The sequence below is a fragment of the Zychaea mexicana genome (assembly GCF_025766255.1).
Source record: "Zychaea mexicana strain RSA 1403 chromosome Unknown BDB00scaffold_47, whole genome shotgun sequence".
In the NCBI taxonomy this organism is placed as follows: domain Eukaryota; kingdom Fungi; phylum Mucoromycota; class Mucoromycetes; order Mucorales; family Lichtheimiaceae; genus Zychaea; species Zychaea mexicana.
Window position 1 is genome coordinate 209,694 of NW_026516710.1, and position 27,927 is coordinate 237,620.

Genomic DNA, 27,927 nt, shown 5'->3' on the forward strand with positions numbered 1-27,927 from the left:
AGTACACAACAGAACAATGATATCATGACGTGCTATAATAGTTCATGACACTATTGTTTTACAATCACCGCTGTTCAAGTCAAGTCAAAACTAATAACTTTTAAAAGATCATCAGTAACCCGTTTCCACCAATCGTTCCAGGAAATCTTGGTACATGTCTGACCACTCATAGCATTACATACTTCTTGTGACCAACGATATTGCTCCTTATAAGTTCTGTTGCTACATAAAAACTACGAGCGCGGAGACAAAGATTTTTTTGGTTCTTTTATCAGGTTGTTGTTACTGTTCCGTACCTGATTTTTTTACGACTGAAACCTTAAACCAAAATAATGAGCTGACGAGGAGTATAATACAGTCATTAAAAATAATATATGCGTTTCGCAGTTATACTTCTTTTAACGCAAAGAATACGCGGTTTTTTTGTGTTGCATGTACAGAAAGGCAACTTGCTCTATCTTTAGAAAACAAGAAATACGCTCTACATATACCGCTAGCTAGTCGAAACAATTTTTTATTTCCACAGTGGTCCACAGTGGTCAGTCACCCTTTCTTCCATCAATATCATTACCATTTATGCTGCCGTAACCTGCATAGATCGAAATGGCGCTTACTCCGAATAACTCATACGATTTTGTCTTGAAGAGCCGCTGCTGTCGGCAAAGTATGCAACAAAGCGCATTTGAAAAGATATCGTCAGCAAGTAAACAACAGGAGACATGCATCAAGGCGCGCCTTTTTTCTGGACGGGAAGTTCAGGAGCAGTGTTACACGTTTCTGGTATTCCCATCTAAAACGCAGCAGCAAGAGCGAAGTCAGCCAAACTTTTCAATGGTCTCTATGGTTATTTCTGTACCATAGCAACAACTAACAGACTGTAACCATGGTTACTATAGCATCATGTAAAAAAATGACGTTATGCATCCTGCATATGAAACATGTAGTGTTTGAAACGAAGCAGGGGAGGGGAGGGAGACCACCCCAGCGGGCGAAAGGGTGCAAAGTAGTTAGTTAAGAAGACGATAAATGGTATGACAAAAACAAAATGGCTGAATGTACGAAAAGGTGTGCCATGTAGGACAAGAAGGTGAAAAGCGAAACCGCATGATCATCGCAGCGCGCCAAAAACGATAAAGTTTTGGGGTGACAGGAAAAACAAAAACGCCCTCTCCTTGTACTGCATTACTCCTTGCTGTTTGTTTCCCTCTCCCCCAAAAAGAAAAAAAGCCATCGATAAACAGTTTGAAGAGTGTGCTATTTACATGGAGGATTACACAAAAAAAATTCTTTTCCCAAAGAAAAGAGTATATAAGGACGACATTTCCTTGACCCCTCGACTTCTTTATAACCGCCTTCCTCCTTTCTTTTTTTGAATCTTGATTCATTTTTCAAGTTCAGAAAAAATACCATTCCACGCAACGCAAACACAAACAAACGATAACTTTATAACGACCTTTTTTACGACTTAAGAAAAAAAATATAATCCTTTCTGTAACGACCCCAGAAAAAAACACTCCTACGAAACACACAAAAAAACATATCTTATACTCTCTTCCAAAAACACTCTATAAACCCCTTTTCTTACATTTTATCGAACAACTATCAGAAAATCAACATGCCAGTTAAAGCCGGAATTAACGGGTAAGTTCTTCGTTGTGATGGTCATACGAAGCTGGGAAGTGGTTCAGCGATGGCAATGAGAATGTTGAGTTGTGTATATACTCACATGAATCGATAATGCACAGATTTGGTCGTATCGGCCGTATTGTATTGCGAGCTTCGCTCTTGAACCCCGAGATCCAGGTCGTTGCGGTAAACGACCCTTTTATCGATCTGGACTATATGGTAAGCAATCTGAAGAATCACATGTTACTACTTAGTATCATCTAGTCTAGTATATTCAATACTGAATACTCATCGTTATGGCTACTATTTGCTATGCTAGGTGTATATGTTTAAATATGATTCGACGCACGGCCGTTTCAAAGGAACGGTTGAAAAGAAGGACGGCAAGCTTGTCGTTGACGGCCACGAGATTGCTGTTTACTCTGAACGCGACCCAGGCGCCATCCCATGGAAGGACACCGGGGCCGATTACGTGGTCGAGTCCACAGGCGTCTTCACGACAAAAGAGAAAGCCGGCGCACATCTCCAGGGCGGGGCCAAAAAGGTTATCATTTCGGCGCCATCCTCGGATGCTCCCATGTTTGTCGTCGGCGTGAACCTCGACAGCTACTCTCCGGACATGCAAGTCATCTCCAATGCCTCCTGTACTACCAACTGCCTTGCTCCACTCGCCAAGGTTGTCGACGACAACTTTAAGATCGTCGAAGGCCTCATGACGACTGTCCATGCTACGACAGCAACACAGAAGACAGTGGATGGACCATCGGGCAAAGACTGGCGTGCAGGCAGAGGGGCCGGGGCGAACATTATACCGGCGTCTACGGGCGCAGCAAAGGCTGTTGGCAAGGTAATTCCTCATCTGAATGGCAAGCTTACGGGTATGTCGTTCCGGGTTCCTAATCCGGATGTGTCCGTCGTGGATCTGACCGTACGAATAGAACAGGTAAATCCTACTACTTCTTTGTTTATGTGTGTTTGTATGTTTGCTTTATAAAGAGCAACATAACTAAATATCTTTGCACAAATATTTTCTAATAGGCTGCATCGTATGAGGACATCAAACAAGCCATCAAGACTGCTTCCGAGGGCCCACTGAAAGGAATTCTCGGCTACACGGAGGACGAGGTGGTCTCGACCGATTTCCTCGGTGACCCACACTCCAGTATATTCGACGCCAAGGCCGGTATCTCGCTCAACCCTCATTTCGTCAAGCTGATCTCTTGGTACGACAATGAGTACGGCTACTCCACTCGTGTTGTCGACCTCTTGGTGCACGTTGCCAAGGCGGACGGCAGCTTGTAAATCTTCTACTACTTTCTTAATATTTTTCATTTTTCTTCTAATCACATCACTTCTCTCATTAAACTTCCACTCCAAAACCTATTACTTCTCCCTCTCTCATCCTCTCTCATCCTCTCTCCCTCGACTCTATCACCTCCTAGTCCATCTCTTTTTCTCCCTCTTTGAACACTCTTCCTCTCTCTCGAATTCTCTTGCAACTATTTCATATATGTCCATCATCTGCACATCCTTTCTCTCTTAAAAAAAAAGGATACTTGTTAATTTTATGTTGTAGATTATTATCACGCATATTCCATGCCCTGTCTATTTCTTTCTTATTCACCCACTCTCCCCATTATCATCTTTACATATTTTTTGTTCTATGAGCAACATTTTTTTGTATATGCATTTTTTCCCTCTCAGTTATCTAGTCAACCCCAGCGTGTAACTTTTATACACTATGTTTATAAACATACTAAAAAGCTATTAACTTCATGAATCCAAATCAACTCTTGTCTCAAATTCTATGTCCATCTGCTGATCGAGTCCCAGATAGCCATCACTGATAAGGAATAGCGTGTAGCGATGCTTGCCGAGTCGCACAGGTGTGTCGAATGAGATGTGCGACGTTGCCCTGTTGGTCAGCGTTTCGTTGGGTCCGTTCCGCATGCTGATACGCTTAAGTGCCAGCAGCTCGTCTGTTTCGGAATCACCCATTACGAGCCACCACGACTCGTACTGTGGTTTGGGGAACTTGGGGGCATACACTCGGCCATCATGCACAGGTCCTCCTCCTTTCTTTTTCCCGCCGAGCCGTTGAATCTGGACTTGAATCTTGTATGTCGTTTCAGGTATCAGGTATGGCTTTTTCGATTCGATCGTGCCTTTCATGTCCATAACTGGTAAGCGTGAAACGACGCGTCGGATCTTCCAAGAGAAAGAGTTTGCATTTAGCAATCTTTAACATTCGCAACTTTCCTTAGCAGATTATTCATGTTTACCTCATTGACATCTTGGGTTGAAAGGCCCGACACTTTCTCAAAAATGTTTTTTATTTGGTTGTCCGAAAACTCTGTGAGTTCAGCCAAGCAACCAAGTGTTTTGTTCTTCAAGTAACGTGGAGATAGTTAGTTCTTTTCCATTTTTCTTTTTTCAAACAAACAAAGGGGGGCGTGTAAGAGCAAGAGAGAAAGCAGGGAGTTTCAAATGAAAGATACCTTGTATCGAATTTCTCGAAGCATTCTGGGCTTAATCTTGGGCAGCGTCAACAACGTCGATTCTTCTGGCCAGTGAGCTTGTTTGATACATTGCAACAGCTGCATTATCTTCAAGCATGTGGTGAGATAGCCAGCATCGCCAGCAACATCGATCATAGCCTATCGAAAAGAGCATGGCAATAAAGATAAATATTCGAGGACAAAATCAAGCGCACTATGCTTGGTTTTACCTGGCAGAAACGAATTGCAGAATCTAAAACGGTAATCTGATCCGTAATGTAGTCTGAAATAGGCAGCTCTAAGCGGCTGATATGAGCCTGCGTCAGCACATATGCCTTGATATGTGGGCTCTTGAAATCGCGGGTGCCTGTCACTGGGTATGGGATGTGTTTTTCAATCTCCTGGTTCAGCAAATCTTCGTTGCACCGTGCCGGGAGTTCCTCATACTCGGGTACATAGCCCATGATATCCATAAGCTCATCGATTTCTGAATCCTTGTGCAAGCGTTGCCTAAAGTGGCGGACTGTTTGGTGGCGAAGATAGTAGTATGAGGCAATGCGACCTGCTATCAGCGGGATTAGTTCAAAGTCATCCTCGACCTCTACACAATTCGACTCGGCCAAACGGTTCGTCACGTCATTGATCGTGTCTGACAAGAATGTCTCCACACCCTTTTGTGTCATATCGTCCAAACCGTAGTAGGTTGGGTTTTGCTGCAGTCGACGGTAAAAGTATGTCCACGTCAAGTAATCTATCGCGTCCTGCTTGGTTTTTATCGTTCCTGCTACGATCTCGGCATTAATGTGGTCGTCCATGAACTTGTGTAGACTCGACTCGACAGGGAAAGGCTCATGCAAGAATTTCTTGAAAAAGTTCTTTTTGCTGTCCTGCACAAAGACGCGCGCAATACCGGTGTTGTCGAATTGGGGACGACCCGCACGGCCCATCATCTGTAACACGTCGGTGATCGGGTAGTCGACATAGCGACCGACCTTATAGTTGTAGTACTCGGTGCCTTTGATGACAACCAAATGGGCAGGCAAGTTGACACCCCATGCAAGCGTACTTGTCGCGATCAGGATCTGGATCTTGAGCTTAAGATACAGTTCTTCGACAATACGACGATCATCCTCGGTCAAACCAGCGTGATGGAGACCAATACCAAAAGCCAGGGAATTTTTGAGGGATTCATCGTGGACCCGATCCAGCAACAGCTCGAGCTCTTCGTCATCCATATGCAACCATTGACGCGGATTATCTTCCATACCGCAATAAGCAATCAGATCTTGTGCAGTGAGACGCGTCTGTCGACGTGAAGAAACAAATACAATGACTGGCTGTGCTGGTGAATGCGTCTTGATCGCTGCATACGTTGGCTTGTTCATGCTCATCATGCGCGGACAGTAGTGCTTGCCAGGGAAGCCATCAATGTAGATCTCAAGTGGAACAGGACGGACAGAGTGTCTAAAGTTGAACAAGCCAACCTTTTCAATGCCAAGCCAATCCGCCAAATCGTTCGCGTTGGCCAACGCCGTCGAAAGACCCACGATACGCACTTTACGCTCCAGCTGTGAGCCGATATAGTTCATACGCGACACAATGACCTCTAAAATAGGACCACGATCGCCGCCGAGCAAATGGATTTCATCAATGATGACGCACGATACTTTTCGCACGTAGCTACGGGTCTGCCAGCTACGACTAATACCGTCCCACTTTTCTGGAGTTGTGATAATAATGTCTGCCGATTCAATCGTTTTGAGGTCCGGGGTCACATCGCCCGTCAATTCAACCAGCTTCTTGTTCATGGGACCAGTCAAGCGCTTGTTCCAATCAAATACTCGCTCTTTGACAAGTGCTTTCATAGGAGCAATATAAACAACCTTGGTACCGGGATGTTGACGGAAAGCCCACCTGAGCAAATATAACACCCAATTTAATCATCAACACCATCTTTTTACGGCCTACTTCTTCTATTGACAACTTACCACATCACCAGTTCAGCAGCAACGGTCTTACCAGAACCAGTAGGAGCACCAACAAGCGCATTATGCTCAGTATTATACAGCGTATGAAAGATCTGAGTCTGGACAGGATTAAAGTGAGAAAACCGCTGTGCACAGACTCCTTCAAGTACATCGTCATGCAGGGCAGTGACGGGAAGAGGTTGAAGGTCAAGCAAGTCTGTATGGGGCGGGTTCAATTGAGGCAGGATCAAATGTTGGAAGGATACCGGCAGCACCGTCTCTGCGCCGAGCCAACGATCAGATACAGCGCGGATATATATTTGAGAGGGCAGTGGTTCGACAATAGGTACGGTGAACAATATCTTGACCGGCTCACCGAACTGTTTGCGTTGCAACAAAAAGTATTCCGAATAGTAAATTTCAACATTTTCCGAATCTTCGGCCCAGATCCACCAAGGTTCGACAGATCCATGGACACGGTCGTTCCAGGTAAAGTCGGGCGTGATCGTCAGCTCCACGTTCAGCACATTGCGTGTAACGGGAGCGATACGTGCATCCAGCAATAACATGGGAAATTGATCCACGCAGCGTGCCAAGGTAGCTCCCATGCGTTTGTGGTGGACAAGCTCACCAAGCTCTAAAGGTTCCATATCGCGCATTTCCTCGATCGATACTTCGTGTGTGCGTGACTCGAGCTTGTTGAGGATATCCATAGGCAAACCCATCTGATGTAGCGGGTGCTGGAACGTCCACATACGCTTTTCGATGGCTTTGTTGATGGATAGCAGAATATAGGCAGTGGGACCCCAATTTCGATTAAGTGCAATTTCAAAGAGTGCGCGAGCAATACGACCAGCGTTTTGCGCCACATAAGCACAATCAGAAATCAAGGCAAAGTCGTCAATACGTGCGTTCGAAATGAATGACTGCAAAAGAATGTTGACTTTGCCATGTGTCGAATCCGTACCACCCTGCCAATCGATTTTAACCGGTTAATATCAGCATACATACTGGCTTCGTTACGCGTTTTGTTTGTATTATTAAACTGGTTACCCTGATATCACAAGCGCATGAATCATCCAAAAGGCCCTTCAATTCCTTGTGCTCATTGTCACGCGACTTGATATTGTCGAATTCCGAGCTCAAACTCATCATAGACAGTACGTCGGCCTCAGTCATGCGCGGCTTCATAAAGCCATTGAAGATTTCAATACTAGTGTGACGGATGTAAAAGTTGGACGCGATACGACCAAGATCTTTGGCAGTAAGATAACCCGTGTTTTCGTCAAAGATAATCATTTGGCATTTGGCGAGTCGACGTGCTGCCAAAACAATAATTTCATGACGCTTGCGACCAAGTAAGGGGTCCTCGATTGGTTCGCCGTGGTCCATACCATAGACCATTGGATTCTTCTTCATACGCACATAGAGGTAGGTGTAACTTAACCAGGTTACAGCTTCATGGACATTTGTAACCGTGCCTAGAGAGATTTCTGCGTTCAAGTTGTCTGCGATATGTTCAATAAACCTACACAGAAAACGATACTGATGAGTTTTGTTGTGCTTCGTGGAAAGCAAGAAGAGAGTATCTCACTTTGATTCGATCGGGTGCTGCTGGGTAATAGCTGAGACATAGTGGGAAAGACGGTCTTGGGTGGTAAGAATGTAACCAACACCTTGGGATTCGTACTATATAAAAAGAATTAGCGTTGCTGAAAATAACTTGTTAAGCTACAACTCTAAATACCTGTGGACGACCTGCACGGCCGAAAATCTGGAGCACGTCGAGAATTGACAAATCCACATAACTACCCTTCTGCGAGTCGTAGACTTGTGTTCCTTTGATGACAACAGCGTAGGCGGGTAAGTTTACACCCCATGCCAACGTGGCAGTACAGCAAAGCACCTAATTGCGCAATTCACTTAGAAACAAAACTCTACATTCTTTGATAAGCATCCAACCATTTATTTTACCTTCAGCACACCATCAGCAAACATACGCTCAGTTAAGGTACGATCAGAGCGGAGCATACCCGCATGATGCATACCAAAGCCAAACTTAAACAATTCCTTCAATTCCTTGTTCTTTGACTTGGCAACCTCCCTGTTGTAATTTGAAAACTTGCTTTCAAGAGAGCAATCGAAAAATTCTAAATGAAAACATACGACATGTTAACGACTGTAAAAGATATATACAGTACCTTTTGCAAATGTATATACAAGTACCTGATAGTCCCTCAGCTGCCACTTCTTCACGCAACATTTGGGCAGTTTTAACAGTCTCTTTACGAGCATGAACAAATACCATGACCTGGTGACCCTGTTGTACCAGCTCAGACACTTTGTCAAAACAAGCTCTGTTCATCCGTTCCTTAGATGCGACCGAGTTGGCTTTGCCTTTAATGCCCAAAAAGTGCTGCTCAAGTGGAACTGGACGGAAACCACCATCAAAGAAGAAGAGACCTTGATAGGGATTCACTCTATTTAAGATAACTCGAAATGTTAGACAAAAGCCCATGTTTCCCTAAAGAAAAACGGCCGCTAATGATTACTTACCTTAAAAATGATGCAACATCCAAGTAGTTGGGCAATGTGGCAGACAAACCAACGATACGGATTAATGATTGGCTTGACTCGACCTGCGAATAGTAACTTCAGTATATCCATCCCAATTAACATTAGCTGGCAGACTTATTACCTGACGTAATGTTCGAGCAATGATACTTTCAATAACGGCACCACGATCCTCATGCAACAGATGCACTTCATCGATAATCAAAAGCTTGACTTTCTGTAGAATCATGAAAACTAATATAAGCATCAAGTACGTTTTGGCTACAAGTCCCATAGGTGTGATTATATACCTGAGCAAGCTCAGTATCACCGGTTCCCTTTCGCGTAATCACGTCCCATTTTTCAGGAGTTGTAACAATAAATTGAGTAGCTTGAATTTCAGCTTTAGTAAGCTGCATGTCACCTATCAAAATCATTCGATTGCGATTTGTGAGTTGCCATAATAATTTGGTGACAAAGCAAGAGACAAACATGTAGTTTACCAGTGAGTTCTCGAACACTGACGCCAAGAAACTTGAGTCTTTTGCCCATCTTTTCGACCACTTCTGCAGCAAGTGCTTTCATGGGTGCAACATAAACGATCTTGAAATCTTCCTTGGCAATACTAAAGTTGATATCCGATACTTCTTTGCTAGGTGGTGGATAGCAATATTGAGATAGACACCGAAGTACCGTAAGCATAGCAACGTCAGTTTTACCCTATGGGACATGTCGTTAGAAAGTTTTGTTTTCTGAAACAGAAATACTGGCTGAAGATATACGTACAGCACCAGTGGGAGCACAAACGAGCATGTTTTCGTTCGTCTCATAAGCGACAGGATAAACAATGGATTGAATGCGATTCAAACTTTCATAGGCCTGATTTGAAAGTGTATTAATCAGTATGGGCTTTTTGAAAGTCGCTAATCACCTTAAAGGGGTTGGGGCAGGGACTACATACTTTAAAGGCACCTCGAGCAAGATTGTCCATTTCACTGATCAAGATGCGCCGTTCACCAGCACGAACAGGAGCAACTTTTGGTACAGGAATGGTTGTTTCCTCATAGTCGTCGAACTCTTCACGGACGGAACCGGCTGGTAAAGCGAATCGTGTTCCAAACATGGATAAAGTACCAGCAGATTTTCCTGACTGGTAGACATGAGGATACACTTCTTCTTTTCTGGCCTAATGAATATGTAGCACATTAAAGATCAGTTTCATAGTATTGACGCATCCATCATGATATTCTAAAGAGCAAACGTCACCTTCAAACCTGTGCTAGCTAGAGGTCTTGCACCTGCAGTCATTAGTGCATTTTCTCTTGCCTGTCGCAAATCGACTGTATCAAAGCCCAAGATGCTCATCGATGTTTCGGTTTCATCTAAAATTTAGAGAAACTATTATAAATCTCGGTCCTCACGTTTCTTCAAAAGCACCTTTACCTTCTTCTTGCGTCTTGTGTGATTTCATTGCCTTTTTATGCTCCTTTCGTAAAAGTTTTGCTTCTCGACGCTCAGCTTCAGATTGGACGGTGAATTGAGGACCAGGTGCCATCCCGCGCTTATTGCCCTGCTGCTTTGAATAATCGGATGAAGCGACATAACTCGACTAATAAAGAAAGAAAAAAGTCGCAAAAAGCTTCAAATGAGACCATGACCATGGATGATGATGATGATATTAGAGCCAAAGAGTAACCACTTACAGTCATCATGATAGTATCCACAATTTTTGAGCGATTCATAATCAGATTGGAAATCAACTCAAGAGCATCAAAACCGAGGAGATCGACCAAGGCAGCCTGAATACCGTCGTCTGTACAAAGTATCCAGCGGATTTTTCAATCGATACGGTATCAGCCTCACGATCTTATTTCACAAGCAATTATATCTACTGGATTCTGCCGAGCTTACCGTTGTCATTCGAACGCAAGATGGTGAAAATATTCACACATAGCTGCTGGGGATTGCCACCAGTGTTGCTTGCGCCAAAGTAATTGTGGCATTGTCTATTTCACAAGTTTAATTTCTTGGTTTTCCACTCCCGCCCCTCTTCTGCTGTCATGCAGCAATATAAACATACTGAAGAAGCCAGTTTCGATCAAATATAGCTCCACCCAAATTTGGCTTTTCTGCCTTGACAGACTCAGTGGCCAATAACTCTTGCGAAGGTTCCTCATCAACTTCGTCGTCATACGAAACCGCTGGCTCTGGCGGATGGAATTCGATATCGGAACCAAATGTGAGCGCTAACACATATAACAAAAAGGACGCGTAAATAAAGACGAAAAGGCTCCTAATCATTTCGTAATATCTCTCTTACAGGATGTTGTTGACTTTTCTGCGTGTTCACTCTGGTATTTTTCGACAAGTTGTTTAAAGGCATCAACCGATTGTTGAACGACTTTATGTCCATCATAGGGCATCGTGAGTAGATCCGACGGCGATCCGGCTTTCTTTTTGCCTTTCTTGTTCTTGTCAGCATGTGCACTCTTGACGAGTTGATGCACCATGCTGCTAAACTCAAAGCCAGTTGATGTTGCCATGTCTAATGTCGCCAAAGAATCGTCAAAAAGAATTACAAAAGCTTCTGCGAGCTTGCTGCGGTTTCAGCAATTCACAAAAAAAGAAAACAGAGCTTTTATAGAGAAGCAAAAGTAAAGCTGCCGCAGTACTAACTCCATCACCGCAGTAAGCTATTTTGAAGGCCCGTAACCACTGGTGCAACAACCGCGCGATCGTCTCTTTTTCTACACTTTTTTTTGTGTGCTTGAATCACGATTGAACCATGAAGCAACGTTTTAATGCACTAGACATTCGGGCAACCGTCACTAATTTGAAAGAACGGTGAGTCCAAAAAACACTTCTTTCTCTTCTTTGTAACAACAACGACTAATTGATATTGTGATAATACTATATAGCTTGACGAATCTGCGATTGCAGAACATTTACGACGTGAATGCCAAAACATTCTTGCTTAAATTCGCCAAGGTATGGCTTGTCAAGTGATAAAGGTCACAAACAATGAAGCTAGAAAGTGAGAGTGAGAGTGAGAGAGAGGACTAGTGAGCTTAATATTCTTGTTTCTACATTAGCCTGATGACAAAGAACTAGTCTTGATCGAGTCTGGTACACGTATTCATAGCACTCAGTATAGCCGAGAGAAACAGGTGACACCATCAGCTTTCTGCGCCAAGGTAGGTTTGTATATGATTTACACACACACACACACACAGAGAGAGAGAGAGAAAAAGAACTAAAATGTTTTCTCGCTGTTAGCTACGTAAATACCTACGAACACGCAGAGTAACGAATATTCGACAGTTGGGTGTGGATCGTATTGTGGATTTTGAGTTTGCTGGTGGCGAAAAGAGTTTTGGTTATCATATCATTGCCGAATTCTATGCTTCGGTAAGTTAATCGAGAAGGCTCGGTTTTAGTGGTCAAGGTGAAATATATGAGGATGGGAGATCTGATGAACTCACATGCACACATACAACCGATTGTGTATCTAGGGCAATATCATTTTTACCGATGACAAGTACAAGATTATAGCATTGCTGCGTGTAGTTAATACTGAAGATACCAAAATGGCAGTGGGCGAAACGTATGATGTTCAGCTGGCCGTGACAGATTTCACAAAGCTAGAAACGGATAAACTACAACAAGTACTTCGTAACGCAGGACCAAAGGATACGTTGAAAAAAGTGTTAAATATCGCTTATGGTAATTGAATGCTACAAGAGGGGTCAATATATTGCTCCTGGCGATGATGGTGATGATAATGTTACATAGTTACTGATATGTAACGCATTGCCGTACGGTCTTTCTAGAATACGGTCCGGCCATGATTGAGCATATCATTCTGAAAGCCGGCCTCAGTCCGAATATGAAACCAGCAACCGAATTTGACAGCTCGATAGGTATTTAAAATTCATTTTTGGATGGGTTTAAAAAGGACAAGAACATATAGATATTGATGCGATACCATATAGACTCGCCTATGATGCAGGATTTGATCAAGGCATTCGCTGAAGGTGACGAAATGGTCGAATCGACCAAGAACAATGTCCCAAGGGTAAGTTTATGTAGGTTGACTTTGTATGGCAGGAGCACGTCTTTTAATAATATAGTAAACATAGGGCTATATTATCCTATTAGAAGATAAAAAGGCGCCAGCAAAGGAAGGAGAGGAGGACGACAATCGGATAGAGATGTAAGTATACATATATAGTTAAATCATGCAGCGATAAGTCGTTAATGGTGGTTTTCTTTTCTTCTTCAAAAAAGCTATGATGAATTCCATCCCTATCTATACAAACAGCATGAATCTCGGCCATACAAGGAATTCAACACGTTCGATTCGGCCGTTGATGAATTTTTCTCGGCTATTGAGGCTCAAAAAATCGAGCTGAAAGCAAGAAATCAGGTAAAAGACGGATAAAAAGTCAATATAAAAGCAAGAATGGTTGTGTTTCGTGAAGGAACGCCAATTTACTAACCTTTGATATTGTGTTTAACATGTGTTTTTTGCAGGAAGAAGCTGCTATAAAGAAATTAGAAGCTGTACGAAAGGAACAGGAAAATCGAGTTCGAATGCTGGTTGACCAACAAACAACGAACGTACGCAAGGCTCAACTGATTGAACTCAATTTGGACATGGTGGAAGCAGCCATTACAATTATCCGTAACGCTGTTGCAAGCCAAATGGATTGGCAGGATCTTAACGAGTTGGTCAAAGAAGAGAAAAAGCGAGGCAATCCAATTGCTGATATCATTGGCTCACTGAAGCTACAAACAAACCAAATTACGCTTCTATTATCGTACGTATCTGTATAATATATATTAATGACGCGATCTTTGTATATTCACCAACTTATACAGGGAACCTGACGGTTACGAATCAGAAGAGGACAGTTCAGACGAAGATACCGACAGTGAGGAGGAGGACGAAGAATGGCCAAAGGGACCTGTCAAGGTGGACGTAGAAATCGGGCTGACAGCATTTGCCAATGCTCGCAAGTACTATGATCAGAAGCGAAGCACAGCAACCAAGCACGAAAAGACGATCAAGGCTTCTTCCAAAGCAATGAAGTCTGCTGAACGTAAGATCCGCAAAGATCTCAAGGAAACCAAGATCACAACGACAATCAACAAAATACGCAAGCCTTTCTGGTTTGAAAAGTTTTTGTGGTTTATCTCGACCGAAGGCCATTTGGTTATTGCTGGTCGAGATATGCAACAGAACGAGATACTCGTTAAGCGATACCTGCACAAAGGTTAGTGAGGCGGGGGAATGGACAAGTAGAAGTGAGAAAGGAAAGACCATTATGGGAGTTTCTTATTTCCTTAAACCCGAGACTGTACTGACTTTGTGTCACGCAATGAAATAGATGATGTGTATGTTCACGCTGATCTCCATGGTGCTGCATCGGTTGTTGTCAAGAACAAGCCCGAGAATGCTGGCAACCCCATCCCACCCAGCACATTGTTCCAGGCTGGCATCATGTCTGTATGCCAAAGTAAGGCGTGGGATGCAAAGATTGTCACGAGTGCATACTGGGTTCATGCGGATCAGGTAACCCCCCATTATCATCATCTTCTTTCTTACTTCGCTTTGGCTCACATGTAAAGCTGCCTCGGATGTATAACCATTTCTTCTCTCCCCGTTCTGTTGGCGTATGATAGGTCTCGAAATCAGCTCCCACGGGCGAATACTTGACAACCGGTAGCTTTATGATCAGAGGCAAAAAGAACTTTTTGCCACCTGTTCAGTTGGTATATGGCTTTGGCTATCTTTTCAAGCTGGATGAATCCTCCATTGGTAACCATGTCAGTGAGAAACGACAAGAGGAGCAAGATGAGAATGAGGACGTGTCAAATGGGGACGGCTTGCAGGCAGTAGGTGATGAAGCTGTTACTCCAGCAAGATCCATCAACGAAAGTTTGACCGAGGAAACCTCAGACAGCGTAAAAGGTAAATAAGTTCTCATCGCCCTCTTATTGCCACTCTTATCAAAGTGAAGGTCATGTGAAGGAAATGGGTCTCATTTGCATTATGACTATAATCTTTTTCACAGAAGAGACAACAGCGGACAGACAGAGTGGGGATGATGACGCTTCCTCGGATAGTAGCAGCAGTGAAGACGAAGATGAAGCCTTCCCAGATACCCAGCTTGCTCCGACCACAACCACAACAACTGACGCTACTGCCGCAGCTGGAACATCCACTTCGGCTACACAAAAAGGTCCTGAATGGAATAAGTACGACTTGGATGAATATGGCGCAAACGAAGATGCAGACGCGCTGCCATCATTTGCACAGCCATCCAAACAAGTTGGCAACAACAAAGCGGTAAGGCGCAAAACAGTGTCATGTGGTGCTACATTGCGAAACATGATAACTACGAAACTAAAAGGGGTATTTTAAACTATGTTTCAATAAGGGCAAGCAAGCTATTAGTGCAAAGGAACGGCGTCAATTGAAAAAGGGCAAGGCTGGTAACGAATCCGCTACACAAACGAAATCAAATAAGGCATCTACATCCAAAGAGGTAAAGCACCACCCGCTTTGTTTGTTATATGCACACACAAATAATAACAACAAAGCACGCTTGTTGACACATGCAAACACATACATCCTATAATAGCCTGTTCCCGCGCCTCAAACTCAGGCACGTGGAAAACGTGGCAAGGCCAAGAAAATCAAACAAAAATATGGTGATCAAGATGAAGAGGAACGCAAGCTACGGATGGAACTGCTGGGTGTAAGTCGCTGTCTCCCTATTCTGTTTCGTCCCATACTGGGAAAAAATACGTAGACTGAAGTCTAATGTTTGCCCATTTATCGTCAGTCCAACAAAGGACCGCAACCAAAGGGTAAAAAGGCGAAGAAGGAAGCCCAAGCCAAAGCCGAAAAGCTGGCAAGAGAAAAGGAGCGCGAAGAACAATGGGCTGCCGCAGAAGCCGCACGAGCGGCTGAAGCAGCTAACGCACAAGTTGATGAGGCTGGCATTGACAATGTAGACGAGGTACAAATGTGGATTCTAATTATCAACTCAAAAATGTGGAAACGGGCGGGGGAATGCAGAACACGTAATATACTCATAGTACTGCATTTCAGATTGCAGCTGACGAAGGCGAAGATAAAGAAACCATTCGACAGATGCTGAAGGAGGAGAATATCACAATGTTGGAAGCAGATGAAGCAGCAAATCTGTCCATTTTGGATTCAGTAACTCCCAATCCATTACCCGAAGACATCATCCACTTTGCAGTTCCTGTGTGCGCCCCATACACCGCACTTCAGAAATACAAATACAAGGTCAAATTGACTCCCGGTTCTTTGAAACGTGGCAAAGGTAAGCAGAAGGATCGTGAGCAGCACGAATGGAAAGGAGCCTTTTCACTGACTCTCTTGTCTTACGACTCGACAGGGCTCAAGCAGGCACATTCAGTGTTTTTGAACTTGACTGATTCCACAGCGCGCGAAAAGGAGTTGATCAAGTCTGTTCCTGATATGGAAGCTATCAATGCAATGATGAGCAAAGTCAAAGTCTCTGCACCGAACTTGGAAGCAAGCAAGCGTAAAAAGGGCAAAAAATAGATTTACAGTATTAGACTTAGACTCACACCACCACTCACGTAAAAAAACCAATGCTTTACACATATATAACTATTAAAAAAGCAAACATTGTACATTGAACATATATAAACAAGTACCGTATGCACTTTCATTTACATTGTTGTTGTAGGCGCACGTACTGCGAAACAGAAAATAACCTCTTGATTGAAATGTTTGTTGTTGTGCTCAGTATCGCATGATCTGCTAGCTAGCTGCACTCCTCACCTAGTTCTTTCGCGCTTGCATGAGATGCTGCAAGGTCGATGCGTTCTACAGTACTCAATAAGCACACCATTGGCTGGCGCTGTCCTCTAATGAGGAAAATGGCCGATACTGATGCTTCTTCTGCTAAATAACAAGGTTGAAGTTGTAACCCTCCTGTTGCTTCTGGCCCCGTGACAGCTGTCGGCACGCCGATCAAGAAAGAAAGGAGTAGCACATTGAACAACGCCTGCTCTTTTAGATAAGCATCCATTTTGTTTGCCAAAGATGACCATTGACATCATTGGGAGTTTCTTGTATATTGTTCAAGGTGGTAAATGATGAAATAATGCGCAAAAAATCACTCGCCAGCAACAGCATGCATAGCACGTACGTACGTTGTGTTTATATGCATGCACGCCTCTTTCTCCTCTCCTGTTTATGTCGTATGCTATGATATTAGCATTTCCTTCTCGTACACATCAGCTATTAGATGTATATATGTGATAGATTTATTATGCAAGGCTCGCCGTTGTATATCTTAAATGGGAAGAGCATACATAAATGAAAATTTGCTATGAATTTCAACATGGTGTGCTTGATTGTTTGATTCACGATATTTATGTATAATACAGCACGCAGCGTTATCATCGTATAGAGTGTGAGCATAATTTGTTATAATCATATGATTGTAAAAGAATAGGTAAAGAGAGCATAGGCTAAGAATCATACTCTTATCTTTAAGCAGCCTGTCCTCTCCCTCATACGTACTTGTTATCTTCGACCGTCAAGTTTTATAATATCTAGTTGGCTCTATTTTACGTAATCATAATAGTCTTAGGAGGTTTCTTTGTATGTACCCTTATTGATAAAACATAAGAACTATAAATTATATTAGGTACGTCAATCAACTCATCCCCTAATGTTAATGGCAAACAAAATGAGAGTCGGCATGATAGTCATTAAGACTCGCAAGAATAAACAAACTTATACATTGTGATGCACTAGGAGGAATTGTATAGAATCGACAGGAAGACAAAATAATGTTTTTGTGTGTGTACAATGCCCGCTCGATAATTCGATCACTTTCTCAAATGACCAGGCTGGTAAGCAGTAAAATATCAACAAATCGATAATTCGATCATCAATCACTTGGCTGTGACATATCGACAAGTATAAACCAATAGAAATGCTTAGTGACGCGGAATTGAACCAGCGATCAGTGTCGGATCATACATCAGAGTCCAGAGTTACATGTATATACTTCTTTAACCTTCCTTTTCTTAACGGAGTCCCAATTTCATAACTCGATATTTCGATAATTCGATCACTTACGGCTGTGACCAAAGTGATCGAATTATCGAGCGGGCACTGTATAATGTTCAACAATCGATGCCCGGTCTATAAAACGTTTCGACCCGAAGCCGAGTTCTAGCTATGCCTTGTATGGCAATATGAGCTTATCCTAAAACAGGATATACTCCGGACCTTACTCTTTGGTCTCGATTCGTCATAGCATTGTCCCTGTTCCATTGAGTCTCGGATGCCACGCATTATGGGGACAGAATCGTATCAGTAAGCATACATACTATGTAATACTTGGTAAAATAAAAACGACCAATAATGCTCTATACTATTAGAAAGAGGGAAATTACAGCGTTGGAGCAATAATGGTATAAGAAAAAGATCGAGGTACATATATACATCGATACCCTATAAAATGCTATTACACTGTTATACTATCATACATACATAGCTTATTCTAGATCATTACAGAGTGGGATGACGCCATACAGCTCGTAATTAAGTAGATATGTACGTTATCGTGCTATGGATTTAGAGGGGTCAGATAAAAAAGCCAATCAACAGCTGTAGCGATGTAAGACCTTGTTTTCTTCCATCATGTTATCGATGAGTGAGTAAAGGTCACATCATTATCAATTCCCGCCCAAATATTATACATTTGTCCAGAAAAGTACAAACCGAGTTTGAAAATTACAATGTTTTATCTGGTCACGGGCCGCCTTCCAATTCGAGAACACTTGTTGTGTTCTCCAATGACACAATGCTAGAATGCATTCACTGCAATACTTTCACCTCTCTTTTCGTATGTAATACATTCTCATATGGACTCGACTCACAAGGTACATTAGGAAAGCAGAAACGCGAAGCAAAAAGCTTAACAACAAATTTGAAATCACCTCTTACCTATCTTCGTGGCGCAGCACAAGAAGAAGTGAATACTGTATCCGTTCTTATTGTCTGTGTAAGTCTCTTGTATGGCTTCCAATACACATTTTGTTACCTAGAAGAATAACAGCAATTAGCAATAACAGACAAATCGCTGGTGTGGTCGCGTTATTCCTTAATGCCCGCTTCAGATTTGTTTTCTGAGTGTAAAGGTTCCAGAGTGTCAAAAGGGCAAACCACATGATGTGCAAATTTCTTTTAGGATGTATAAACGCATCATACAATGTTGTACAATGGATGCTGATGGTGCTGACTCGCTGACCGGCAGCGATTGCCAGAATATACATACATCACTACAAGACGGCAACAGGTCATGGGACCAGCAAAAAGAAAGGAAGAACGCATAAAATGTACAATGCCGTGTTGACGATATGATTATCAAAATGTTTAGTGAAAAACAAAACAAAACTGGCCGTTAGCTTATATTAAAAGCATTTATTGCCATGTCCAGCCAAGCAAGAGGGGTTCAATTTGTTACAGGAACAAAAAGAAAAGTGGGGAAATTTATAGTGCGTAAAACCAAGAAGCTATAATTATCGTTACGCTTATCCACTAGGTGGTGGTGGTACCATTGTTGATAAAATCGCTTAAATTTCTGTGGACAATCACAACATACGACGAAAAATGCTTAATGATGCATAAAAAGATGTTGCGTGAGATTGTTTTGCAAAAAGAGGAACGGGGACTACGGAGAAAGCCGAGCTCGGTACTACATCCGTCATCGCAGCAGCTGCTAGTTTTCGTCGGTAACTGTTGCACAGGTCTGTGCGATGCGCCGCGAATCAAAGAGTGTATTCTACATGCGAACATGCAAAAAGCAAAGTCTGTGCATATCTACCCAGTTTATAATTGTAGTAATAAATAACACCAGACTTTTCAATAATTTAATATGAGTATAACTGTAAAATAGTAGAGAGACAAGAAACGTTAGATTAAAGAAGCTCTGTAGCAATTCTCTAGTTTTTTAAGATCAAACTAAAGAATGCGCACATACTCATTAAATTCAGTCGTTTATGTATTTAGTGCTGTAGGTACAAGTTCTATTTTGAAAGGGACTTTTATTTATTTTAGTGGAATACCATGATCTCTTTCCTCTCTCAAACAAATGAGCCGATGCAGATCATGATTGTGGACAAAACGATAAGACTTTTTCGGATTACATAAAAACGAAACATGACGCCGATCTCCTTACTTACCAAGCGTGTGTTATTATTGATCTTCTTCGAAAATTGCCAAAAACGTATATGGTACCCCAGACTACATACAAACACGAGTTGATATTATACTACTTAGTAGTAGTAGCAGTAGTATGTGATAGTAGCAATTCGACTGCTATTGGTAGCATGCATATAATGGTGCTGCTTGGAGCCATTAATACATCTTCATGTATACAGTACGCGTATAATGTGCATTTATTAGTTTTTATGGGTGCATCGTATTACCATGATATCTATGCCTTTTCTACATCCCCCCCTTAGAGAAAAACGCCAACAACGGCCGCAATTAGATCCTATGCGTGCAATAACTTGCATGTTTACGGTTATTAGTGATAGAGAGTTTCTAAACTGTTGGGAACGGGACGATCGAGACAACAACAAAGACGAAGGCGCAATGTAATAAATGATGTTGATGAGTAGTAGTGTGTACCAGGGCCTGTGCGCCCGCAAGATATTTAGGAGTACAAGTAAATACAATAATACGTAGCAGTGGGCTCGTTGTGTCATGTAACACAACCGCTACACACAAGAACACAGAATCACATTGCTCAAAGTCACCGGTTTTAACTTGCTTAATTCATCTGATGATGATCATTCACCAATAAAATAACACGTTGCCATTGTACAATCTTTATCCATCTCCTCGCTAGTTAGTGAGTATGTGGTTACTTCATGCAAGATTATATATCACACTACCATACCAAGAAACCCACATTGGCGGGCACCGTGAATAGAATGCTATTACTGACTGGCTGTTGTGGTCTGGCCGACGCCTTGTTATGCTGCTTCAATATCGTAACGATCACCAGGCATCTTTTGCTCTGCCAGTAAATGCCACCTCTTCCTCCTCCACATGATCATCATCGACTCCTCTTTCTGAAAACCTCCCACTCTCTCTTTGCTTCGTTTGCCCCGCCCCACCAAACATACATCACCCCATCCCATCTTGCCTTGATACTCCTTGTCTTCTCTCCCCTCCTTCCAGGCAGGCAGCGATAGAGATAGAGAAAGACTAAGCTTTGTTTTCTATCCAACGTCAAGTACATGCAGAACAAACAAACAATCTTTTCTTGCGTATTGCTCTCTGCTCTTTTTAGGTCGTCCTTGCATGCGCCCGCTGCTGTGATTCCCACAACACATAATAACTAAGAGCATCACATTGCTTGCTGCCTACCTACACTATTGCCCCGCATTTTCAATTATTTATTTTACTCTTTTGCTGCTCTCGCTCTTTCTTTCTCTTTCTCTTTTCGTTTCTCACCCATTTTTTTTTTTTTTGCTCGTCCAAGATCCAGCAACCAATCCCCTTCCCCTATTTTCTGCAATTTATACAATCGCTTTGACATTGCACATTGGCAAGGATCATTGAGGGAATTTCAGGTACCCATGACGAGCCTTTATTGACTACGGCACCGGCTTCTCGTAGTATATTCCTCCTGAAACAAATCCTATTTATTGTATGCAAAATAGGATAAAAGACAATAGCAAATTTCGGACTTAAACACGAAGGCATCGACGACGACAGCGGTTAGCGACGACTGCACCCCCATCCCCCCAAAGCAACAATAATTGTTTTTCTTCTTTCCAAACTCGCACGGCCAGTATTTCCTCTTTCTCTTTCTCATGACGCACAACTGTAAACAATACCCGTCGTCAGTGTTACGCGGTTCTTCTTCCTTCGCAACAACACAGCACTACCCTATGGCACCCGTTACCACTGCGACGACAACACCACCCACTACAGATAATTACACATCGGTTAGCTCTTATTGAAACGCCCTTTCCTTTTTAATTTGCTGTTCGTTTTCTCGCCATGTATTATTGAGCAGTATGCTTACATCGACCGCTAATACTTGCCTTGTTGCAACTGCTATTGCACACACACGCGCCATGATTGTAACTCTACATAGTTCCTTCCTCGAGATGCGTACGACATATATTCGACGTCGACGGCGGTCACGACGACGACACCACACACTTTCACGCGACATCTACCAAGGATGAAAGCCACTGCACTCTCCGGGAAAACTACGGAGCTCCATCAGGGTTCCGAAATAAGGCCTGCTTCACGTGCGGCCCCATGCCATCTGTCGCCTATTCTAGTATCGAGCACAGACACCACCTCCTCGGCCACCCAATCACTGCATACAATGGCTTACCCGGGCTATATTGAAGATCACTCTTCAAAGCGGTACCCTCCTCCTGCTCATCAACAACTACAGCAACATTACAACCCTCCTCAACAAGACGTTAGCGCCTCATCTTCTGTCACAACAATTACGCCGACTGCAACCGTACCAGCTGCAACACCAGCACCGAGTATCGGAAGAGAGCAGACCGATGGGTACCTCCTGTTTTGCGCAGATCAGCGTAAGACTGACAATGCGGTTTCGCTAGATCAACAATGGAATAAGCTCTCTCAAGTAAGTATTATAATAATTTCCCAATTTAAGTCATCAAGCACCATCTCTCTCTCGTTCCATTTTGCCTCCTTTCCTTCTGCTTCTAGCAATTTTCTTTCTCGCATTATTCTTTAATTATTTAATCTCACCCGTCTTTTATTCGCTTCTTTTTCTTTCTTTTGCTCGTCTTTTTCAAAACCTTTGCTCTGTGTAGACTCAGAAAAAGGAGTACCACCATCGGGCGATTATCATCAACACCAAATTGGAAGAAGAAGACGACGACAACGAAGGCCAATTTGACAACAACATAGACGCCGACCACGACGCTGTACTATTGAAAAGCGGACACTGTCAACAACACCAAAGCAGGAGCATGACCGACCAATCAAATCGAAGCAACCTTGGCGGCAGCAGCAGGCTTGAGCATCTTGTATCGCCGGACGCCATTCGTGAAGCTGAACGAGAAGAAAAAGAAGAAGGAATGGGCATTAATGCTGAGCACCATCCGTTTTCTGCATACCCATCCATCTTATCCATGAAGAAACATGAACGACGACACAGCGGTAGCAACAGTGCGTCTCCACCTCTACCTCCCACATTAAGCCCCGAACAATACTCTGATGATTCGCCCTCACCCTCGTCATCTGCCACCATTTCGTCATCATCCATGGGTGATAAAGAGGATGCCCTTGTGGGCTCTCTAGAAGAAACCAGTATCAGCGGACACAGCCACGGCCACTACGGTCCTGGTTGTGGCATCAGTGATAAGATTGATACTGCCAAAGACAAAAGGCACCAACAGCCGCCAATAAAAGAACGATTAAAGCGTCCGCCGAATGCATATTTGTTATTCAATCGAGATATGAGACGCAGACTACTCGAGGAGTCCCCGAAAATGACAGTTGCAGAAATCAGCAAAGAGATCGGCGAACGGTGGAAGAGACTCGATGCTGTAAGTTGAAGCCCTTCAGCTTCTATTTCTTTTTAATGCAATGAATTGAAGACTAACAAAAAAACCTTGTGATATTATTAAAGGAACGACGACAAAATTATATGCAACAAGCAGCACTGATCAAACAAGACCATCTGAAAACTCATCCTGATTTTATCTATACTCGACGATCGAAAGCTCAGCTGGCCGAAGCACGGAAATTCTCTAGGTCACGAAAGGGTTCACATAGCAACAACAGAGCTGTTTCTATGGCAACCACCACAGCAACCGTGGTTAACATAGAAACAGCTCCTACTACTACTACTTCTACTAGCATAGCTGTTGTTACCACGCCAACCACAACAACGTTAACAGCAATACCTGCGGGCTGGCCCGCAGCAATAACAACCGCGTCAACACCAACAAAAGCGACAGCAGGAGCAGCAGCAGTCCGTACGAATCAAGCCCTTGTCCCACACAAACGGCGACGCAAGTCGGGTATGCGCGATGGTCCGCGTGACCCTCGAGGCCGCAAGAAGAAGCGGCATCGGCACCCAACAGCGCCCAAACACCCCATGTCGGGATTCCTGTTTTTCCTAGCTCATGTACGTCCCGAGGTGGCGCGACAATACCCGGGATCTACAGTTGGGCCCATCAGTAAGGTCATTGCTTCAAAGTGGCGGGACATGACCGACGACGCAAGGTTACCCTGGTTGCAGATGGCCGCAGAAGACAAGGCCCGCTATGCGCGCGAAATGCGAGCGTACACGGCCAGTCTGGACAAGACTGCTGAGGAGGATGTTAGATCTTTGTCTGCTTTTGAAGAGACGACGCTCAATGATCCTTCCTCTTGTGTTGCCACTGCTGTACACACGGTGAATGGCAGCAGCAACAACAATAGCAGTATATGCAATAATAGTAATAGTAATAGTAGCAGTAGCAGTAACACATCATATCACCATCATCACCATCAGCAACAACAACAACAGCATGCCATGTATGACCCTGTACCACTATCTTCATCCGTATCATTACCCCCCAAGCATATCACTACCACAACTACCTCCACTAGCTATCGTCATCATCCTCATCCTCACATCCACCTTCTTCCTCCTCCGCAGCATCACCATCCACCAATACTACCACCAGGAGACTTGAGCGATAGTAGTAAGAGCCTTTACGCAGTCATCTCAGGCCCTGATGAATACAATTCGGCTCTCTAACTTCTTCCACCTTCCCACTTTTTACCTGGCTCGTCTTCTCTTTTACTTACCAGCTCCTCCCTCTCCTCTTTTTTTCTTGTAAAAAATAATAAAAACAGTACATACGACTCTCCTCTTTTCTTTTAGGTTATCATCCCTCGCTTCCTCCTCTTTCTCCTCTCCAGGAACGTTTTTAGCATACACACAACACCCTGTTTGCTTTTCATATGACACGTAATTGAAAAGGGCATGAGACACGCACTGTTTATCCTTTTGTTTCATATGAATTTTATGCTTATTTGAGAAAAAAGCTCTCTTTACCATCACCATATTGTCGCTTTTCAAGTGCAGCGAAAAACCCTCTTTTTCTTGTTCAACTGCTCTCCCAAAACTTAAAAGAAAATATACATTTTGTCGCTAGCCAACCATGACTATGGCAAATGGCAGTGATGCTCCGTGTGAAATGCCTACCCTTCTAGCCATTCCACCAAGACAAACCAATCCGACCGAATGTGCTCCAGCATTGTTACGTTACATTGAGACATCGTATGCTGAAGATGCAACAAAATACCAAACAGACGGTCAGACCTTGGATAAAATGCGTCGAGCATGTCTTGAAGACCAAACACCTGAATTAGTTACGCTTGAACGATTCTTTGCGTAGGTGCTTCCTCAACTTTTTTCTCTCTTATATTGCATAATACGATATATAGGAGTACTATACAGAGAAGAAGGCCCTGACAGACACACGCATTCTATATATACACATACGTATCGAAAAAAATATAGATACTACTCACAGGTCGTGTTCGTATGCTCTCGGTTCCCGTACGACGTATGTTCAATTGTTTTAGGCAGGCAACATATAAACTTCATAGCAGATAGCAATTGTTTTTTATAAAGCAAGAAAGAAACTGATTTGTTCGGTTAACAATGTATAGATCGGATTGGATTTCGCGTGGCATCCGGTGTTTCAGAGCAACAGCAAGCCAGGTAACAATGATAGAGAGTGTATGGTTTTACTATGACCAGATCATCATTAAACCAAACCTGGCAACACAAATGGTTACTATCTAGTGGCACTCTCGAACCTCAATTATGAAAAGGCCTGTGTTCTCTTCAATATTGGAGCGCTTTATACCCAATTGGGATGCAATGAGAGCAGAATTTCCACAGAAGGCATTCGAAAATCATGCAACTTTTTTCAGGTAAAGAGAGAGGGTACAGAAGGGTTCCCCCGGTCCAAACTTGATCAACGAGTGTTATAAAACCCAAAATACATAAATTGAACAAAAAAAACTAGAACGCTGCCGGATGTTTAAAGTACATTGAAAAGGAAGTTCTTAGCGACTTTCGAGCTATACCTCCCATCGATTTGTGCGCGGACGCTATGCAAGCCCTGATCGCATTAACACTTGCCCAAGCCCAGGAATGCGTTTGGCAAAAAGCAGTCATGGAACACATGAAGCACGGCACCATTGCACGGCTAGCGATCAAAGTGGCTGATTTCTACCAAGCCGTTCAAACACATGACATTTCATTTTTTCCTAGCGGATGGAAACGACATGTCCAGATCAAAGCGGCGTACTTTAATGCTGTGGCACAGTACCACAAGGCAAATGAATGCATTTCGCAAGGACGCTATGGCGAGGAAATTGGACGACTCCGGCTGGCAGAAAAGCATAATCGCAAGGCGCTTGATGCCATTGCAGCAGCTTCAGGTAGTGGGCTCTTTGCTATGCGTGCTGCTGCTAGTAGTAGTAGCTCGATCATGCAAGAGTCGTTTGCTGGCGAGGTCAGGAAACTTGAAGAGTCTATCGAACGCGATCTGATCCGGGCTGAACGGGACAATGATCTGGTGTACATGGAACCGGTCCCTGAGGCGAGCCAGTTAGCGCCACTCCTGCGATCCGACATGGTCCGACCGCTTGTGCCGCCAGAGATTGTGGACCCGACTCACTGGAAGAGAAAACCGAGTGAAGATATCCAGCGACCTTTGTTTGAAAGCTTAGTTCCGTTTGCGGTGCATCAGGCTGCTAGTGTTTATTCTGACAAGAAGGAGTATGTTGTCAAGAACGATATTGTCGGACGTTGCAATGAGTTGGAAGAGGAAATGAAGCTGTAAGTTGTATTTTCTTTTGTATCAATGGTGACAAAAGTCGATTGTAATGAAACAACATGACATTTTGCTTTTTTAGGCTGTTTGAAAAATTACAACTCCCTCGGTGCATCGATACGGTGGATCCAGACACCATCCCCGGCACGCTAATAGCGTGTGCAGAAGAAGTTCAGCACGAAGGAGGCGGACAAGCGCTGCGGGATATGTTGAACAAGGTCCAGGAAATGTCGATCAAAAACATGGATCTAGTAGACGAAGGATTTAATGTGCTCGAAGAAGAAAATGAACAAGATGAGATCTTTCGACGGCAGTATGGCAATTGTAAGTGTGGAATTGTTTTATAGAGTAGATAGCCATGCATGGTATAGTTTTTCCATTGATTTACGCACTTTGCAGTATGGTCCCGACCATCTTCTCAGCAATTGACAGCGGCGCTACTCTCGCAAGGCTCAAAATATCACGACACATTACAAGCAGCTCAAAAAGCGGATCGTATAGTACGGGCCAAAGTCAGCAACTGGGGCAAAGCGATAGACATGTTATCCCATCCTACATCAGACATTATTGGGCACTTGCCATCATTGCGCAACGACGATAGTCTCGAGTTCTCGCAACTGACAGAATTGATGCGTCGATTACGTGCAATATTGCAAGAATGCGACGATGCTGCCACACGGCGGAAGCGGGCCATGGATGAGGCCTGCTCTTTGTCAGCTGCTGATGACATTGCCGACGCATTACTGGCCAAGGCTACTGAACTGACAGGTGGATTTCCGACCGTCAAAATTGAACCTGCACAGTTTAATGAAGTGTTTGCAGTCGAATTGAAGAAGTACGATGGCTTGCAATCTGTTGTGCAAGAGCTATACAATAACCAAATACGCCAGATATCCCGGTTGAAAGAGCTTCATGAGCAGTTCCAGCTTGTTGTCCGTGCGAGCACGTTGGCTGCAAAAAGAGAAAAGGCGATCCAGAACTTGGAGCAGGCGTTTGTCAAGTTTAAGGAAATCCGGTCAAATATGGTGGAAGGTATCAAATTTTATTCGCAGTATGTGGACACACTTTCACATTTCAGAGACGCCTGTGTTGATTTTGCATTGGCAAGGAGGCTCGAAGCTTCGGAACTAGCCAGGTAATAAGAAGAATATCAATAACAATTTATGAATCCAGACAGTGCTTGCTGACGTATCATTTTTTCTTCTTTGTAGGGACACTCCTTTGAAACGAGGATGAAATCACGCGTTCTATTTTACTCGACGTGCCTCTTGATATACAATTTCTTAATTTTATACATCCTCCGCCTAAGACACATCATCCATTTGTTATCCCGTTATTATTTC

The 27,927-nt window shown here is 43.3% G+C and overlaps 6 protein-coding genes across 6 annotated transcripts; 5 read left to right on the plus strand and 1 right to left on the minus strand.

Annotated features, from left to right (window-relative positions):
• Positions 1 to 1,155: 1,155 nt before the first annotated feature.
• Positions 1,156 to 3,405, plus strand: BDB00DRAFT_828377 (glyceraldehyde-3-phosphate dehydrogenase). The gene is made up of 4 exons (XM_053123848.1): positions 1,156 to 1,641; positions 1,746 to 1,845; positions 1,946 to 2,569; positions 2,665 to 3,405. Exons 1-4 carry the CDS (start codon positions 1,616 to 1,618, stop codon positions 2,926 to 2,928), a joined length of 1,014 nt encoding a protein of 337 aa, XP_052978736.1. The 5' UTR covers positions 1,156 to 1,615; the 3' UTR covers positions 2,929 to 3,405.
• BDB00DRAFT_873392 (Sec63 Brl domain-containing protein) lies at positions 3,400 to 11,187 on the minus strand (the record flags this gene model as incomplete). The annotated part of the gene is made up of 22 exons (XM_053127087.1): positions 3,400 to 3,834; positions 3,909 to 4,013; positions 4,125 to 4,283; positions 4,355 to 6,038; positions 6,113 to 7,062; positions 7,145 to 7,619; positions 7,686 to 7,780; positions 7,839 to 7,997; positions 8,066 to 8,241; positions 8,318 to 8,571; positions 8,648 to 8,730; positions 8,790 to 8,882; positions 8,956 to 9,068; positions 9,148 to 9,364; positions 9,431 to 9,523; positions 9,606 to 9,830; positions 9,911 to 10,026; positions 10,088 to 10,253; positions 10,348 to 10,457; positions 10,556 to 10,650; positions 10,725 to 10,890; positions 10,965 to 11,187. 22 exons carry the CDS (start codon positions 11,185 to 11,187, stop codon positions 3,400 to 3,402), a joined length of 6,192 nt encoding a protein of 2,063 aa, XP_052978737.1.
• Positions 11,188 to 11,429: 242 nt separating this feature from the next.
• On the plus strand, positions 11,430 to 16,247 carry BDB00DRAFT_788754 (fibronectin-binding protein A N-terminus-domain-containing protein; the record flags this gene model as incomplete). Its single annotated transcript, XM_053120835.1, has 19 exons — positions 11,430 to 11,488; positions 11,563 to 11,632; positions 11,737 to 11,838; positions 11,921 to 12,052; positions 12,157 to 12,367; positions 12,475 to 12,564; positions 12,637 to 12,719; positions 12,784 to 12,857; positions 12,932 to 13,070; positions 13,178 to 13,464; positions 13,526 to 13,920; positions 14,035 to 14,219; positions 14,330 to 14,618; positions 14,722 to 14,996; positions 15,088 to 15,195; positions 15,292 to 15,408; positions 15,496 to 15,672; positions 15,765 to 16,002; positions 16,078 to 16,247. The coding sequence occupies 19 exons, from the start codon at positions 11,430 to 11,432 to the stop codon at positions 16,245 to 16,247; spliced, it is 3,201 nt and encodes a 1,066-aa protein (XP_052978738.1).
• Positions 16,248 to 22,406: 6,159 nt separating this feature from the next.
• Positions 22,407 to 23,683, plus strand: BDB00DRAFT_433916 (high mobility group box domain-containing protein). Its single transcript, XM_053117375.1, has 3 exons — positions 22,407 to 23,287; positions 23,371 to 23,512; positions 23,566 to 23,683. The coding sequence occupies exons 1-3, from the start codon at positions 22,709 to 22,711 to the stop codon at positions 23,598 to 23,600; spliced, it is 756 nt and encodes a 251-aa protein (XP_052978739.1). The 5' UTR covers positions 22,407 to 22,708; the 3' UTR covers positions 23,601 to 23,683.
• Positions 23,684 to 23,841: 158 nt separating this feature from the next.
• On the plus strand, positions 23,842 to 24,033 carry BDB00DRAFT_735257 (high mobility group box domain-containing protein; the record flags this gene model as incomplete). Its single annotated transcript, XM_053118375.1, has 1 exon — positions 23,842 to 24,033. A coding segment is annotated over one exon (192 nt), but the record flags the coding sequence as incomplete, so codon positions are not given.
• An 862-nt stretch (positions 24,034 to 24,895) lies between these two features.
• BDB00DRAFT_873395 (BRO1-like domain-containing protein) lies at positions 24,896 to 27,820 on the plus strand (the record flags this gene model as incomplete). Its single annotated transcript, XM_053127088.1, has 8 exons — positions 24,896 to 25,128; positions 25,258 to 25,303; positions 25,410 to 25,461; positions 25,546 to 25,676; positions 25,772 to 26,589; positions 26,667 to 26,908; positions 26,984 to 27,719; positions 27,796 to 27,820. The coding sequence occupies 8 exons, from the start codon at positions 24,896 to 24,898 to the stop codon at positions 27,818 to 27,820; spliced, it is 2,283 nt and encodes a 760-aa protein (XP_052978741.1).
• Positions 27,821 to 27,927: the final 107 nt, after the last annotated feature.